This window comes from Labeo rohita, chromosome 2, assembly GCF_022985175.1.
Source record: "Labeo rohita strain BAU-BD-2019 chromosome 2, IGBB_LRoh.1.0, whole genome shotgun sequence".
NCBI lineage: Eukaryota > Metazoa > Chordata > Actinopteri > Cypriniformes > Cyprinidae > Labeo > Labeo rohita.
The window spans coordinates 8,836,757-8,852,975 of NC_066870.1; the positions used below are offsets into that span (position 1 = coordinate 8,836,757).

At 35.7% G+C, this 16,219-nt stretch overlaps 1 protein-coding gene across 2 annotated transcripts; it reads right to left on the reverse strand.

Annotated features, from left to right (window-relative positions):
- Window positions 1-201: 201 nt before the first annotated feature.
- gata6 (GATA binding protein 6) lies at window positions 202-6,208 on the reverse strand. Of its 2 annotated transcripts, none has more exons than XM_051136153.1 (7): window positions 6,125-6,208; window positions 4,496-5,401; window positions 3,358-3,524; window positions 2,747-2,872; window positions 2,527-2,614; window positions 2,323-2,423; window positions 202-2,120 (listed from the first exon to the last, which is right to left on the reverse strand). In XM_051136153.1, the coding sequence occupies exons 2-7, from the start codon at window positions 5,346-5,348 to the stop codon at window positions 1,953-1,955; spliced, it is 1,503 nt and encodes a 500-aa protein (XP_050992110.1). In that variant the 5' UTR covers window positions 5,349-5,401; window positions 6,125-6,208; the 3' UTR covers window positions 202-1,952. The 2 variants fall into 2 exon arrangements, with proteins under 2 accessions (XP_050992110.1, XP_050992101.1); XM_051136144.1 differs by lacking the exon at window positions 6,125-6,208 and adding an exon at window positions 5,654-6,073.
- Window positions 6,209-16,219: the final 10,011 nt, after the last annotated feature.

The following is a 16,219-nucleotide window of genomic DNA, read 5'->3' on the forward strand; positions in this document are numbered from 1 at the left end:
GAGTCAGTGGATTAAGAACATTTTTACTATAAAAATTTGCTTCATGACTGGTGATGACAATAAAAACGGAAAATCATTTTGATTAAATTATCACAATTACAAATTATGTGCTTCCAGTGGTTCATGTGATGAGTACGAATAGCCTTTCACAATAAATGGAAGGTTTGAACCATAAAAAACACACACATTTTGCAATTCAACCTATAATTTGAATAATTTCAAGACAAAACCATAACAACTGAATCTGTTTAACTCAGATGACAATAATTGAAATAATTTGGAACTGAAATTATGGCCAAAAAAAAGAAATACAACCGTAAAATACAAATACATTAATTCAAATAAAATAAACAAATACCTCTAACAAACACACTATATTGCAGAAATAAATAATTCTAGAGGTTATAAAGGTGGAGAATCACAATGATAGCAAAATGTTTCTTGTGTTGTTCACACATTGTCTCTATGACACAAAAAGCTTGTCCAGAAATGTCTCTATCATGGAATCTAAGGAGTAATCATTTGAAGAAGGCTCTTCCGGTGCTCCTTTAATCCCCAATTTCAAAGCCATAAGATGTTTACATGGAAAAACTTGTACTTGGGTAACTGTTTAACAGGTCAGAGGCAGTAAATCATGGACACCAAAACCACTTGAGACTCTTTAGATAGCTCATTAATTACTGTCATTGTGCATTATGCTTGTGATTTAGATGGTAACGCACAAGAAACTTTCACTACTGATTGATTCTGGCACACATTACGCTCTCTAAAACATTCAAAAAATTGTGAAAGCCAGATCCAGATTAAACATTGTCCCTTCATCAGCTAAAGACGTGACCACGGAAGTGTATCACACTGAGAGTAAAAAATAAAAATAAACAGCAATATGCACTGATATTCACACATCAGTGTCATACGTTAGGTAGTTTTACATCCAAAATCATTGCAGCAAAACTTTTTTGCAGTTTTGTATTGTAACAAAAGATGCATCAGAAAAGAAATCCTGAGCGCTGTTTGTTCTAACAGAGACATAAAGGTCATTTTATCTATGCTTTATGCTTCGCCGATGATTTACGCCATTCAGATTGATCTAAAAAAAAATAACTACTTTCATCACTATGAAATCTGATTAGACCATTTTCATTTGATAGTGATCTCTAGGAAATTGTGTAATCGAACAAAACACTACAAGTCTCATGTGAGTTCCTGTGATCTTTGATACCCTGTGTTAAACCATCACAAAACAGTTCAATCGTCTAAGAGCTTTTTTTTTTTTTCTCATTTTCTTTAAAACTTTACATAGAAGGTGTGCAGATTAGTGAGCAACATCCACTGCAACAACGTCATGCTTGAAACAAGATTTCAAAGGAAGGGCAAGGCTTCAGTCCTACTCTATTTGACATTATCTTTATTGACAAATATAGGCATTATTTAAACAACCGTAGCTTCATAAATATGTTTGCATTCATCAACACGAACACCTTGACACTTTATCCTCAATTCCAGTTTCAGAAAGATCAACCATTTTCTCTTCAGATCACCACAATCCAATCAACAACCTCGTCTTTCCAGATGGGCGAAGTATCCGTTAGCATTAATATGTACAACTCTACTTTCAAAAAAATCATTTTTGATCCACTTACTCCTCCGAGCGACATTCATGGCGCAGGGGGGTGCTCTGAAAGTACCAAAGGCATGTTAAAGCAGATGCTCTTAAGTGTCGTCCTCTAGTGCAGAGAAGCAAAGATAATCTCCATCCTGGACGTCCAGTATTCCACGGGTGAAACAAAAAACTGGAGTATTAGGAACAGATCAAGCCTCTGCTCAAGATCACTAACACAGACCAAAAACAGATGACACCCCACACCCTGCCAGATTTTAAGAACAGCGCCAAAGGGACGTTCTAGAGAGCTGAAGGACAGCAAATGGCTCCCATCCCATAATGCCAGGGTTTAAGCCAAGGCCATGGGGCACCAAGTGTCCCCTCTCACTGAGGTTGCCACGTCAGCTGTGGACGTCAGGCCTACATTCGTGTACAGACTCTCCTGGCCAGGGTATTTCACCATGGAGCCCGTCGTGCCTGGAACATCAACTTGGCCCACCAGCGTCGAAGAGTTGACCTGGATCAAACCAGAGAATGTCAGTATGACAAATAAAAGGCAAACCAGTTGTTGCAATAAAATTGCAACTATTTGTATGATGCCTTAAAAGCACAAAGTGTTGCAAGTTGTTAAAGTGTTAATCAAACACCAGCAACTTTTTTTGGCTGCAAGGTTTGGTACATTGATGGCTCAGCTGAAAAATAATGGTATATGCACTTACTGATGTCACAGGCACCTGTGTTGATGAAGGACTGTTTTTTGTGCACTCCTCTGAATTAGAAGACGATGAAGAAGTTGGAGTCATGGGGACAGAACTACTTCCTGTGAATCATTTTAACCAGTTAGTTAACCTGCGTTTAACCTTGGTGGGATTATTAATGAAAAATTTTAACGGTTTGAGTTTTAGTTTTATTATTTAACATACCAGATGATCCCTTTGTTTTGTTCAAGGTTTTTGGTTTTCTTTTCCTTGTCTGAATTCCTTCTTTCTTCATGGCAAGGGGCCTAGGCACCTAAAAACATAAAATCATATTTTAAATTTTTCATATTTAAAAACTGTAATACTGTTAAATGTATCGAACTATTGTAACTTTTTTTTCAATTGTATCCAATCTTGTTTTTATAGAATGTCTAATATAGCCTACCCCGTGTAACTTTGTGTAAAGTCCACACGCGTTGCACACGGGCTCTCCGTCTGCGTTTCTGCGCCACAGTGTTGTAGTGCTCGTCTGGCAGTTTGCGCAGGACAGGCCGATCCGCCTTGAAGACGACTGGAGACGAAAGCAATTAACAATGGCATTAATTAATAATGATAAAGATAAATTGTCTTATAGTCATGAATCAGAAGTGGTAGAATTAAATAGATGTGTATGTTTCTAAACATCAGATCTACGCAATATTTTGTTCTTTTTTATCATTATTTATTATTATTATTATTATTATTATTATTATTATTATTATTATTACTTGTTTAATGCAGTACATTTTATAATCATAAACAATAAAATTAAAGGGGCTTCGATTAGGCTACACAAATATTTTAAAAAGTTTACATTAAAAAAAAAAGTGCATGCGCACTGTTTTTTTGTAACCTAAACAATTAATGTTCAATGTATGCAAACTTGTCTCGCCAGTAAAAATAGCGTTTATTATGGGAGTAGACCTGTGAAGATGTTCCTAGATAACCTCTGGCTATTGTTTGAAATAAATAGGCAGGAAATTGAGTGGTTAAGTAGCTCATCAAGTCGGTGCTCACCATACGCTTCTGAGGTTTAATTAATGGTCGGCTGAGTCCATTCATTTTGCTGTACAGACCGCAGGCGTTACAGAGAAAGTGACCCGTGCCGTCGCGTCTCCACAGCGGGGTGGAAATGGAGCCGCAGTTGACGCACTCGCGGCTCTCCACCATGTCTTCCAGCAAATCTGAGACACAGACAGTTTCCCGTCAGTCAACATCACATTCACCATCAACTTCAATGTGAGCCAAATGAATTGCCCCGACATAACACATTGTAACAGACTAATAGCATTAATGACAGATATTATTGATTTTCTGTGTAATTCCTTTATCTAAAATAATTAAATTTACACTGAAATATCCACTTTTTCTGAGCAGATTAATTACCTAAAGATTTTTATTTTAATCGCAGGTATTTATATGCACACCTGGACACTAATGCAAAGTTTTATCAGAAACATTAGAAATTAAAAAGATACCAGGGGCTGCAACAGAACTTCGATGATAGTCTCAGATTTATATTTTGCTAAAATCATTTCACACTTATAGTCTAAATAGCGTTTTCATTAAAAGTTTTAATTAGACTATACACAGCCATCTGTCACTGTTGTTGTAATAATTATTTGTGATTTAAATGTTAAACTTTGATTTATATTTAGGTATATTATAATTTTATTTTTAATCTATCCAATAGCTTGTGTTTTCACCTGTCGCCCAACCGGCTAATATGATAAAGAACAGATATCGCTTACTGAGGGTGGTAAGCATAACCATTTCTAGCAGTACATTATATATAAGACATTTGATAGACGTATTATAAATAAATCACATAACTTTATGTTTTGTTTTAAAAATCTTTCTGACATTGATCTATGTGTGAGAATGGCGCCGTATTACAACGACTGCAGGCCGCAAATTAGCCTAAGTGTGCTTTAACATTAATCATTTAGCAGCTGTTTAACAAACACAAAAAGAAACAAACAAATTAATTAATTAATTAATTTATTAAAAGTAGTAATAATAATAGTAATAAACAGCAGCCCAATAATAGGCCTAATTGAATTATTCACAGGCTGTTTAAAATGTGAAAGAATGTGGGTTTTGAATTTAAGCAGTCAAAAAAAGACCTTTGACATGATGAATAGCTATAGCTTACCTCCGTTTGGCCCCCTGATAGACAGCGGTGCGCTTCTGGACTGCAGGGAATGCAGCATGGAGTTCTCGAAGGGCCCTGCTGGCCACGCCGCCGGTAACTGTGATAGCTGCGGTGCAACATACGAAGGATACGGGCTTGTGTAAGATCCACTTATTTGTCGTGAAAGGTACTGGTCTCGACTGTTTACATTCAGAGGATTAGTGTAGCTGGTATCCCTCGATGTGCCGTTATTCATAGGCGGACTGGGGGAGTAGTGGAAACGGTTGGAGGTATGTGGGCTTCCAGTGCTGTAGGACGGGCTCTCCGGTGCGGATTGTGACCAGACCGAATGACTGCTAACAGCATGGCTCGGCTGCGATGACACGCTGGGTTGTAGGTACGATAAACTCGGTATCATCGTTCCAACGCGAGACGTCGGCACATAAACGGGAGAATTGGGGTTGGAGTGCATGTAACCGGCCGACGGCGTGTCGCTATAACCGGCCTGACTCTGGGCCGCGGCGATGGCCAGGGTCTGATACATGTCGGTAGGGTCCACAATTAAGCCTCCCTTATGCGTCTCCCTGGTGTGCCCACCTGAGATGATGAGTTTGTTTCCCTGGTCTAAATCCGTGAAGAGTGTAACGTCGTCAGAATTGGGCAGGGCGTTGTTGGGATGCCCAAAGTGGACGTAGGAGTGTAGGGGCCTGCCCTCGGCGCGACGCGTTCCCACCGCGTCCAGGTGCGTCGGCGCCGGTGATCTCAGCCGGTCCCTCCGGTCAGTGTTCAGGTAGCTCTGTTCAGCCGGAGACCCTGGGCTGCTGCTGGACACTTCGCGCTTGACCATGGACCAGCTGTTATCACCCAGGTCCATCCAGGATCCCTTTTATGTCTCACAGTGTGTGGAAAATATAGAGGCAGAGTGCACTGAAAATGAGAACATAAAAATGTGAGAAACGTTGGGTATAGAGAATAATAAATTGAGGGGGAAAAAGAAACGAGAGAACGAAAAGCATTTTTCCTTTTAAACACTAAATGTCAAAGAGAATCTCACAACATTAAGCAAATACGCTCAACTTATTGAACAACAAATGTTCACTGAAATATGTTTATTTTTTCTTTTATCGCGGAGGAATAGTTTCACTTCAGAAAGCGCGTAATAGTCAGGTACAGACTTACTCAAATCATTCATAATTGTTTTGTCATCTTGTAATATTCTAAATTTGAAAGTCGAGCTGCATGACGTGATTGACTGAACACAACTTCACCATATTCCAAGAAAACACATGCGCACGCACATACACACCCCATACAGGGTTTTACTGAAGATCTGAATCCATCCGTGTCATGAGTCCGTCCTCCCTCTTGATGTAGCCCCATCATAATTACCAAAAAAACCCACACAACGTAACAGATAGGAAACAAAACGTAATATGTCTTTGCAGAAAAGAGATAACCACTTGATAAGACCCACAAAAGATAAGAGAGTGAGAGAGGCAGGGTAAAGGAAAAAAAAACAATACCCGAAATGATTTAGGCTCTCTTCAGCTGGCACCGGACTCAGCACCAAGACCAGAAGTTTGACAAGGGCTGGATAAGACATTTATAATCAAGACAAGAACATGAGCGAAGAAAAAAGTCACAACTGACCTATTGGTGGTTTGCCATAAGTTGGTGTTCGCAGGATCCAGCGGTTATGTGGTTGCAGGACTTGGAGAACTATTAGGAATGAAAGTTCTCTGTTCACTCGTGACGATGTTTAAGAGAGGAGGCGCCTCCTGTGCTCCGAGGCTCTGATTGGATTCCAGCTTGAGCAAACACATCTGCTTGATAGGGGTGTCGCTCTTCACTTTCCACCTTGCTTAGTTTTGATGTCCTTGATGTCGAATGGAAAATGCGAGTCTTATAAACCTGACTACATTTTCTCAAAGTGAGGGAACATATTTAATTGCTTCAGCTGACTTTTTTCAGACAAACAAAAAATAGGCTATATATTTTATTTTTCCTTGAAAGACAAGTACAAGTTGGTTGAAATTGTAATTTAAAGCAGCACTTTTGGAAGCAGTTCATAAACGGTGCCATTTAGACGTCTAAATTGCTGGCATAAAATGTCGGTTTAATTTATAGCATTCTTTTAAAAATAATAATAATAATAATAATAATAATAATCAAGTATATATTGCCGAACATACATGCTATATTGCGGTTTGAAAATGTAAGCGTTTCGATTACTAAAATCCGTGTTCAAAATCTAAATTATATCAAGCTCTTGTAAATAAAATTCTATATTGTGTTTGGTGCAAAATTGTTTAATGTAAGGGTAACCACGAAAACAGAATGATGAAATCACGTACTCTATTTGTTTTGATGTTCAACTTTGTCTGTGCTATGCAAATTAGGGTCGTTGCTAATTAGTTCATCTAAGACGATGGGGCATCGTTTAGGATTGTAAGAGATCCTACACAAACACCCAGCGGGCAATAGGCATTACTGAGTACTTCACTTTGAACAACAGATAATTCATTCAAACAGAATATACATTGCATTGTGACCTGATCAAGTATTGGAGGATGTCAATTAGATTAATCATTTTAGAGTCGTGAGGGTCTCTGACTCTTTTGTTGTTCAGTTTATTCGATAACACTGAATTATTGTATTATTTGAGTTATGAGTTTTATTGCACAGTTGAGCTTAATACTCATGTATGTCAGAAATTTAAAAAGTGTAATATTTGTTTCTAGGATAGTTATAATACATTGATAAATAACTGTGTTATTAAGCAAACAGTGTGTGTCAAAAATAGGTATCTGAAGGCGTTTTAATAATGTTTTACAAAAGATAGTGTTTTATATTACGTATTTTGGAAAGTGTGTTTCTTAATATGCACATGGATTATTATTTAAATAAATATCGCATTTGTCACAATTTGAGAAAATGTTGACTGTGCAGTGTAAAATGATAATAAAAACATTTTCTCATAGTCACTTTCAACTGGAGTATTTTTCAACAGTTTAGTACATCCAGCCAATTTAGGAGCACGTGTGAATACATGATCCGGGCGTCAGTCTGCTGTCTGTCCTGCAGTTATCTGACAGATGAGCTACTCTGCCAAGATTTGTGTCTGTCTCATAGTAATAATCAGAGACGCAGTGATATAAAAACGTCTGCTTTGTTTCATTTAGAGAAACCAAAATGTTTAGGACGAAAATTCTTCAGGTTTAGAATTAAAGAAATGTAAAATAAATAATCATCTGTGATCATTACTAAAAACTAATCGCACTTATTCCACTTCTTAAAACGTTTAAAACAAATACAATAAACAAATCGCTTTGTTAACAAACAAATATACATAACCATCATCACCGTCATCATCAGTTATAACAATAATGATAATGTATTTTTAGTAAAACGCAAAATCACATATTAAATAAGGCCTGTTTACCTAACCAGAAGCACTAAAGTGAACTAAAGCGACAATTGCAATATAAAGCTTCACTTTGTTATTTTCATATGAAATACTGAGAGCATTAGAAAAATGTATTTCTGAGTCAAACATATCAGGCATATCACGGTTCTCATCACACTTTTCATTGAAATAAGGAAAGCAAATTTAACAACACCGTCGATCAAAATAAACAGCTTAAAAACCCTAAACACCCATATAGAAATCACAGCCTTAGGCTGCATTTATTTACGGGAATAAATGTTTCCTACAGTATAAATGAAATATCTTATACTAGCCTATTTATTACATGCTAGGCCACTACAAAGAGTCTTTATCAGCCTGCCTCCATGTACTTTGACCCCACAATGTAAAACGAATTCAACGAACACAATAGGGACACAATGTCTCATAATCCAACAACACTGATCGGTGATTTTAACGACAGCATTATCATTGTAATTCTGCGCTATTAGTATTACTACTATTATTATTGTTTTATTCGTTTGTGTTTTGTTGTTGTATTCCTTTTAAACTGTTTTCTTGGACAAGGCAATCATTTACACATTAAATAAAACCAGAGTTGACATATCTATATATTATTATTTGATAATTACAACTACAGAATAATTTAACTAGTTTGCCTTCTATCTAGAAAAAGCTCATAATTCAACGGTGCCATCAGATAATCTCTATTTGATTAGACAGCTTCAGCGGAGTAAAGGAAGAATGTTTGCGATTGGTCAGCGTCATATTAGATATTTGCTCATGGCTCATCAGGTTGCTTCAAACAATGTTTCTTGTAGACCAATCATTGCTAGATTCGTTTGCATTGTGTTGTATAGCCAAAGTTGTTACCGCATGAATGATGATGAAGTGATCAAATACTCATTAGCTTCGGTGACATACTGTAAGACAGGGTGTTGGCCTTTCCCAGTAAGACCATGTCATTGTGGACATTAAGTCACCACAGCACTTACTGTTTTTATAATTAATCTCCCAGTTTATGTTTTTAGGCTGTGAATTAAATATAAAAGGCTTTGGGTAATTCACTCTTCTTCCCATTACATTCAAATGTGACCTATTTACTTATGGGTTTCAACAACTGGTTTTGTGCCTGGCACTGCCTTCTCCAGTGGAACTAAAAGTCAGAGACTGTCATCTATGGAGAGGGACAGCCAGAGACATATATGTCGCTGTTTGCAATAGTAGATGATTAAACAAGAAGGTGTAAAAGCAACCTTTGTGTGTGTGTGTGTGAGTTTATATATGGGGGCGAGTGGGAGAGGCCTCGATAGTAAACGTGTTAACAACCTTCTCACAGATCTTTGGTCACACCCTGTTGGAGTCATGCGATTCACCGCTGTCACAACTGTATTTCTCTTGCTCTGGGTTTCAACACTGAGAGCAATTCAGTAGAAATACAGAAGCACTGTAGAGGAAGTTCAAAAGAACAGTGTTGTATGTCTTTTGAGTCCTTTGACAGGTTGGTGAATAATAATAGTGGATATGTAAATAATTTTAGATAATATGAAATTATTTATGAGACAAATAGTAAGATCCAGATAGATAAAATAGATAAATATAATAATAATAATAATAATAATAATTACATGTTATTAAAACGAAAAGGTTGTCACATTACTTTGTTGCCTCATTTTATGAAAATGTAGTTATTATCAAGGCAAATTTACAGTATGGACTTTGAACTATTAGGCTCCATGTGAGATGCCTCACTCCTTTGAAATAACAAAAAAGTAAGAGCACAGTTACGGTAGAAATACAAAATTAACACTTAACAGTAAAACACAAACAGAGAAAAAAGAGAGAATCAGAATCCAAACAGTTTTCCAAGGGCTGTTAGGCAGTGAAGAGCCAAGAGCAGTCAAGCACAATAGATGACCTATGAAAGATGAGCTAGAATTACAGATAAGAGTCCCAGTCATCAGTTGTTTGATTCAAGTGTTTAAGAAACTATTAGAGCTACACATGATGGGCCTGTCTATTCTCTACATACACCAGATTTAATGGTGATAGGTAAAGGAGATTGTTTAATGTTTAAAATTAATTTCTAACATAATAATAATAACAATAAATCCAATAATTACATATTTACAATATATTTATGTTTTAGGAAATTATTAATTATTTTATATTTAATACATTTATTTTTAAATTATTTTTTAATCGATTAAAGTTATTTATTTTTAATTATTAGGAACAGCAACAAACACTATTGCACAATAATAATATGTGACCCTGGACCATAAAACCAGTCATAAGTTGCACGGGTATATTTGTAGCAAAAGTCAAAAATAATTTGGGTCAAAATTATTGATTTTTCTTTTATGCCAAAAATCATTTGGATATTCTGTAAAGATCATATTCCATGAAGATATTTTGTAAATTTTCTACCATAAATATATCAAAACTTAATTTTTTATTAGTAATAGTAATATCTCAATATTTTGATTTTTTTGCACCCTCTGATTCCAGATGTTCAAATAGTTGTATCTCCGCCAAATATTGTCCTATCCTAACAAACCACACATCAATGGAAAACTTATTTATGTAGCTTTTAGATGATGTATAAATCTCAATTTCATAAAATTTACCTGATTGAATATAATATAATATAATATAATATAATATAATATAATATAATATAATATAATATAATATAATAACAGTTGTGACCCTGGTCCACAAAACCAGTCATAAGTAGCAGGGGTATATTTGTAGCAATAGCCAAAAATACATTGTATGGGTCAAAATTATGGATTTTTCTACATTTATTACCGTAAATATATCAAAACTTTTTGATTAGTATTATGCATTACTAAGAACTTCATTTGGACAACTTTAAAGGCAAATTTCTCAATATTTAGATTTTTTTGCACCCTCAGATTCCAGATTTTCAAATAGTTGCATCTCAGCCAAATATTGTCCTTTCCTAACAAACCATACATCAAATACACCAACGGAAAGATTATTTGTAGAATTTTCAGATGATGTATAAATCTCAGTTTCAAAAAATGTACCGTTATGACTGGTTTTGTGGTCTAGGGTCACAATTTTCATCATGCTTGTTGCTGAATACAGGAATATTACAATAATGACAAAAAAAAAAATTACTTATCTTTTTTTGATACTGGTGCAATATCATTTACTTTATTTAGTTATTTACATAAATATACAAGTTTATCATTACAATATCATTACAGTTTATTTGCTGTATTTTACTTAATTTCTAGCCCTTAAAAATAGATTACTCGAGTTCACACGAAACCAGACTAATGGCTTCTGGGGCGTCTGACCCATTTGTATGAACAGTTTAAGCAAGATGTGCTCACACTACACTGTGCTACATTTCACTGTGTGCTTGACCTTTGAACCCTTCATGAGAACCTCAAAGTGAAATCAATATTGTTTAGCCACTGTGTGTCTGTATCCACTACTACCGCTGCCCTCCAAAAATAAAATGCGATGAAGCTAACGTTCTTTGGGCCATGTTGTTTTTTCCATGCACCATCCAATCAGCCTCCATCCTGTTGGGCTGTGCCTGTGTTTTGTCTAGGGGGGAAGGTCAGATTTGTGGTACAGACTGTGGCTTTCTCTGAATCAGCTGTTTTAGTGGCAGCAGACGCTATCTGCTGTCTAGTCCGACTTGTGCTACATCATTTGGGATCAAGACTTGGGCACCCTAGCATGTCTGTGTGACTGAGTGCTGGGGCCATATTAGTGGCGGTCACTTTGTAAGATTATTAGAGTGTGTTTTAAAAGAAAATATTGTTTCAGTAGTATCTACTTTAACTCAGTGTGTTACGCTGTTTATATGTAACTTATATTTACTAGCAATTTCAGAGTGAAAATTGTTTTAAAATAAATGAGGTATAACTTGATTATCTTCTCACACACTTCACCTTTAAATTTCAATAGCATAAAAGGAAATAGTTTACCCAAAAAGGAAATTTCTGAAAGCCAAACCCGTATGACTTTATTTTATCATCTGCATAAAACAAAAAGAAAATTTTGAATAATAATGTATCTACTGGTTACTCTTTTCCAAGCAATCCATGAATGGGCACTGAAGCTTTACATCTTCAAAAATGAAAAAAATAAAATTAATAAATAAATAAATTATTTTATTTTATTATTTTTTTTTTTTTTGCATTTTTGCGAACGGAATCAATTATTTATTGCAAAACATATTTTAACTTGAATGGTTTGTTCAATAACCAGCTGTTGCATATTTATTTAGGAGTGCTCACCAATATTTTTAGATTTTCAGTGAAACTTCTTTCTGTTTGATCACAGCTAAAAGAGTTTTTTTTTTTTTTTTTTAATGCAAAATGTTGTGTTTCACTGAAGAAAGCAAATCACGTGTTTGAAAAGACAGGAGAATGAATAAATGATAACAGGAATAGGAAGAACCTAACTCGTTAAAGAGAATGGCTTTGAGACTTTCTCCTTCTGTACTGACTGTACCATTAACCTCTATTAAAAAAAAAAAAGAAGAAAAAAAAAGAAAAAAGGGGAAAAAATGTATTTCTTCTTGATTTAACCCATACAAAATGATTTTTGTTGGTATAAATGAACATATTTAAAATTTTAAATAATATTTTAAACTTGAATAAAACCAATTTTAATTTTTTGTCAGGTTGCCCTTTTTTTCCCCAGTATACATGGAAAAATGTTGTCAAGCCTCAGACAGTTTTCTTCCCTTTTCTTTGTCTGGCAAACAAAGCTGTGCACTTTAGTTATGATAAGATCTCCTTCTGCTCCAATGGAGTGAGGTCCCAAGAAACATGGCCACCATGATATGGCACTGTTTTGCCTGTACAAATTCATCTTGTCCTCATGACCTCCATATACACACACAGCACACAATCCTGGTGTTGTCTACTTACTGTGAGAGCCATGAACTTAAACATGCTCCGCATGTTTGAAAACGTCCGCACAATAGAGCTGCTGAGCCTAGTTTCTGTGGAATGAACTCATTCTGTGGGTTTGCTCATTCAGAAGCATTCTACATTCTCAATTATGTTTTTATCAGGTCATCAAACAGTCAAATGGTGATAATTCTTTCAGAACCAACGTTGTACCAGGCACTGTAAGAGAAGCACTCACTGTTTACTCATGGTGGGAATTGAGTGAGTCTGGATCTGCTCCCTGCTTTGGAAAAAAGAAAGAGAATGAAAGATGTAATACTATCAAAAAATGATGTGTCACTCCCTTTCACTTCTCCCAAACGAATTGGTTTTTAATTTTTGTTCCTTCTGCTCTTTTTCCAAAAAAAGTGACCAGGCTGCAGTGCTACTGGGTTTTGTTTTCTTGTTTTTGCAAAGGGATCCAAGGTCTTGAAGAAGCGGAACTTCAGAAAGGGAGTCGTATCAGGCAGATCTGCTGTATGTATAATGCTAACATTGTGAAGTGGTTTTGAGAGGCGTGGGAGATCAGAGTTCTGTGCTGCAGACAGATATACAGCACTTCCATGTAATGTCTTTACAGCACGTATGCAGACTGTTAGAACTGTTGTTCAATACCTTGATTTTAGCACGTACACAGCCTGAGGCAGACTATAAATGTGAAAAAAAGTGATTGTTCACTCATAAAAGAAATTATTTATTCACCCATCACTTCAAACTTGCATGTCAGTGGAACACAAAAGGAAAAGTTGAACACTATGTTCTTTTCCACACAATGCATGCAGATACTTGGGCTGCTAAAGCCATATGAAAGATTTATTTGATGAACAGATGCAAGAATATTTATATTGCATGCTTGTTTATAGGTTTGTGCTTGAGGACAATTTGGAACTTGAGGGTGAGTAAATGATGACAGCATATTTGGGTGAACTTTCTTTTTATGGAACAAGGTAAGTATTGCCATTAGTTTGCCACGTAGTGCTGAAACCCTATTGTAATTGTTAGAATGGCCAAGGATCAGCAATCTCCACGTAAAACTGATCGTGCAGACCAAACCGTAAGTTGTAGAGACTTGAAACTTGGAGGGATTGTAGTACTCACACTTTCTGCAACATCACCATGGCTCACCCAAATCAGCCCCTGGCAGGGGCGCTACAGTAGTGGTTTCCAACCACGTTCCTGGAGGCCCCCCAACGCTGCATGTTTTCCATATCTACTTAATCAAACACACCTGATTCAGATCATCAGCTCATTAGTAGAGAAATGGGTGTGTCAGACAAAGGAGAGATGCAAAATGAGCAGCGTTGGGGGGCCTTCAGGAGCGTGGTTGGGAACCACTGCACTACAGTGATCAAGTGAAGTATAAAATCATTCATAACTGCTAAATGGTTTGGCTCAGGTGTCTTATGTTGTGAAATTTCATTTTTTGAAAAACCTACTTTTGCTAACTAGTCCTAGGTTTTTTAACTGATCAGAACAAAACCAGTGCAAGAAGATTCTCTGGAGAGTGAATATCAATAATTATTAAAAAAAACTTGAATGTTCGACTTTCCGTTGCAAAGGGCAACCAAAGCATTCACAACGGGCAGGGCCACTTTTACAAACTTTTACAAACCTTTTACTAAAACTACTATAACTTTTGAATGGAATGAGATATCTTCGGGCAAACTCACAATGAATATGTAAAAGCTAAATCTGAGGTCACATGAAAAAGTTGCGGAACTTGACCACCTATACGAGGGAAAAACATAAAAATGACCATAACTACGCCACTGTTAGTCCTATTGACATGAAAGTCAGCACACACAGTCTTGGTCCAAAGTGCCACGGGTATCTATAAGGACATTTGCATATCACAAAAAAACACGGCCACCATAGGCCAGTGAATTTTGAGCACCTACTAGACTTAAGGTTAACAGAGGTCAATCAGAACGAAACTTGGTAGGCCTGTTTGACTCATCAAGGTCTGTGAGAAATTGGATAGAAATTGTCCACTGTGGGGTGGTATCGCATTTTTCAAGGACATAAACGATTGTACATTGTGCAGTTTTCTACAAATACGCACAAAATCAACCCAGTCTTATAAAAATACGTATCTCAGAGTACTTTTCTGCAGCACTATTTTTACATACCTTACTGCATGTTTTGCGGCAGTTTCAAGGAGAAATGTCCTCTGAGTAGTGCTAAAACACAGGTTCAATACGTGAACCCTGGCGCGTTTTTGTTACATTGATATAGGTACGTATCGCTTTGTTTTTGTTACGTAGCTTCAGGTACTTATTGCAGTGGTTCAGAGTTCAAATATCAATATATATAGATATTAAGCTGTATATGTGATGCTAACATTTAGGAGCATCAGTTTTAAAATCTCCCAGCATATAAAAATTGTTTTGAAGTTTAACATAATATTCTTTAACTAATTGTGCGAAAATTACACTTTATTAAATGAAACTCTGTAAATCATACTTTGTGTAAAAAAAGTAATAAAAGGTGTTTTACTGCCTCTAGTGGTCATTTCTTTTGGAAACTGCAGTGATATGTACTTATTGGTATGTATTTCATGTCTTTGCGTAGCATGATATTCATATATATATATATATATATATGAAAATATATTTATTATTATTATTTTAAAGTTTGCATTTTTTTTACTTTAACAGATTTTTTTTTTTTTTTTTTTTTTTTTTTTTTTTTATATGATGAAAATTGGAATTTTGGAAAAAGTCTGACTAACGTGTTTGTTACAGAGTTTGTTACGAAAACCTTTGCACCGGTTGTTAGCTATGATAAATAGATCAAAATTGAAGTCATTATTCAGTGGAAATCTGCTATAGTTTTCAGATCTCATTCATATTGGTTTATGACTTGTTGCCTGAAGATGATTTGGAACAGTATGTACAAGTAAATGACCAAATTTTTGGGTGAACATTCTTTTTAGTGAAGAGGATAAGTACTTTTTTAATGTTTACAAATTATTATTATTATGATTTACTCTAAAAGATAAACCACAAATAAAGTTTTTTTTTTTTTTAAAAGTTAGTCAAAAATTACAAAGAACAGACATTTCACAAAGAAATCTGGCCTAAACTAAGGTATTTTGGAGTTTTTTTATATTGATTCAAAATGGCTTGTAGTTGCACACTTTAGGAAAAGCTTTGCATCAGCTGTTAAGCACTTTTGAAATGCCATTGGTTATGATTATGTAATAATTGGGTGCGCTATTGATGTGAAAATGTTTTGAGATTCATTTCTTCATTCATCAAAACTCTCAGTAGCATTGCCGACATTGGAATGTTCACAAACAAAATACCACTGCTTAGGTGTTTCAAACGTCTGTTTAGCCCTGAATGAAGAACTTTTAAAAGTATATTGATG

Coding starts and splice junctions, on each gene's coding strand:
- gata6 (XM_051136153.1), bottom strand. CDS start 5,348: ATGGACCTGGGTGATAACAGCTGGTCCATGGTCAAGCGCGAAGTGTCC. Junction 3,525..4,495: donor TATCAGGGGGCCAAACGGAG/GTAAGCTATAGC, acceptor TCTGTGTCTCAG/ATTTGCTGGAAGACATGGTG. Junction 2,121..2,322: donor CACAGGTGCCTGTGACATCA/GTAAGTGCATAT, acceptor GGTTTGATCCAG/GTCAACTCTTCGACGCTGGT.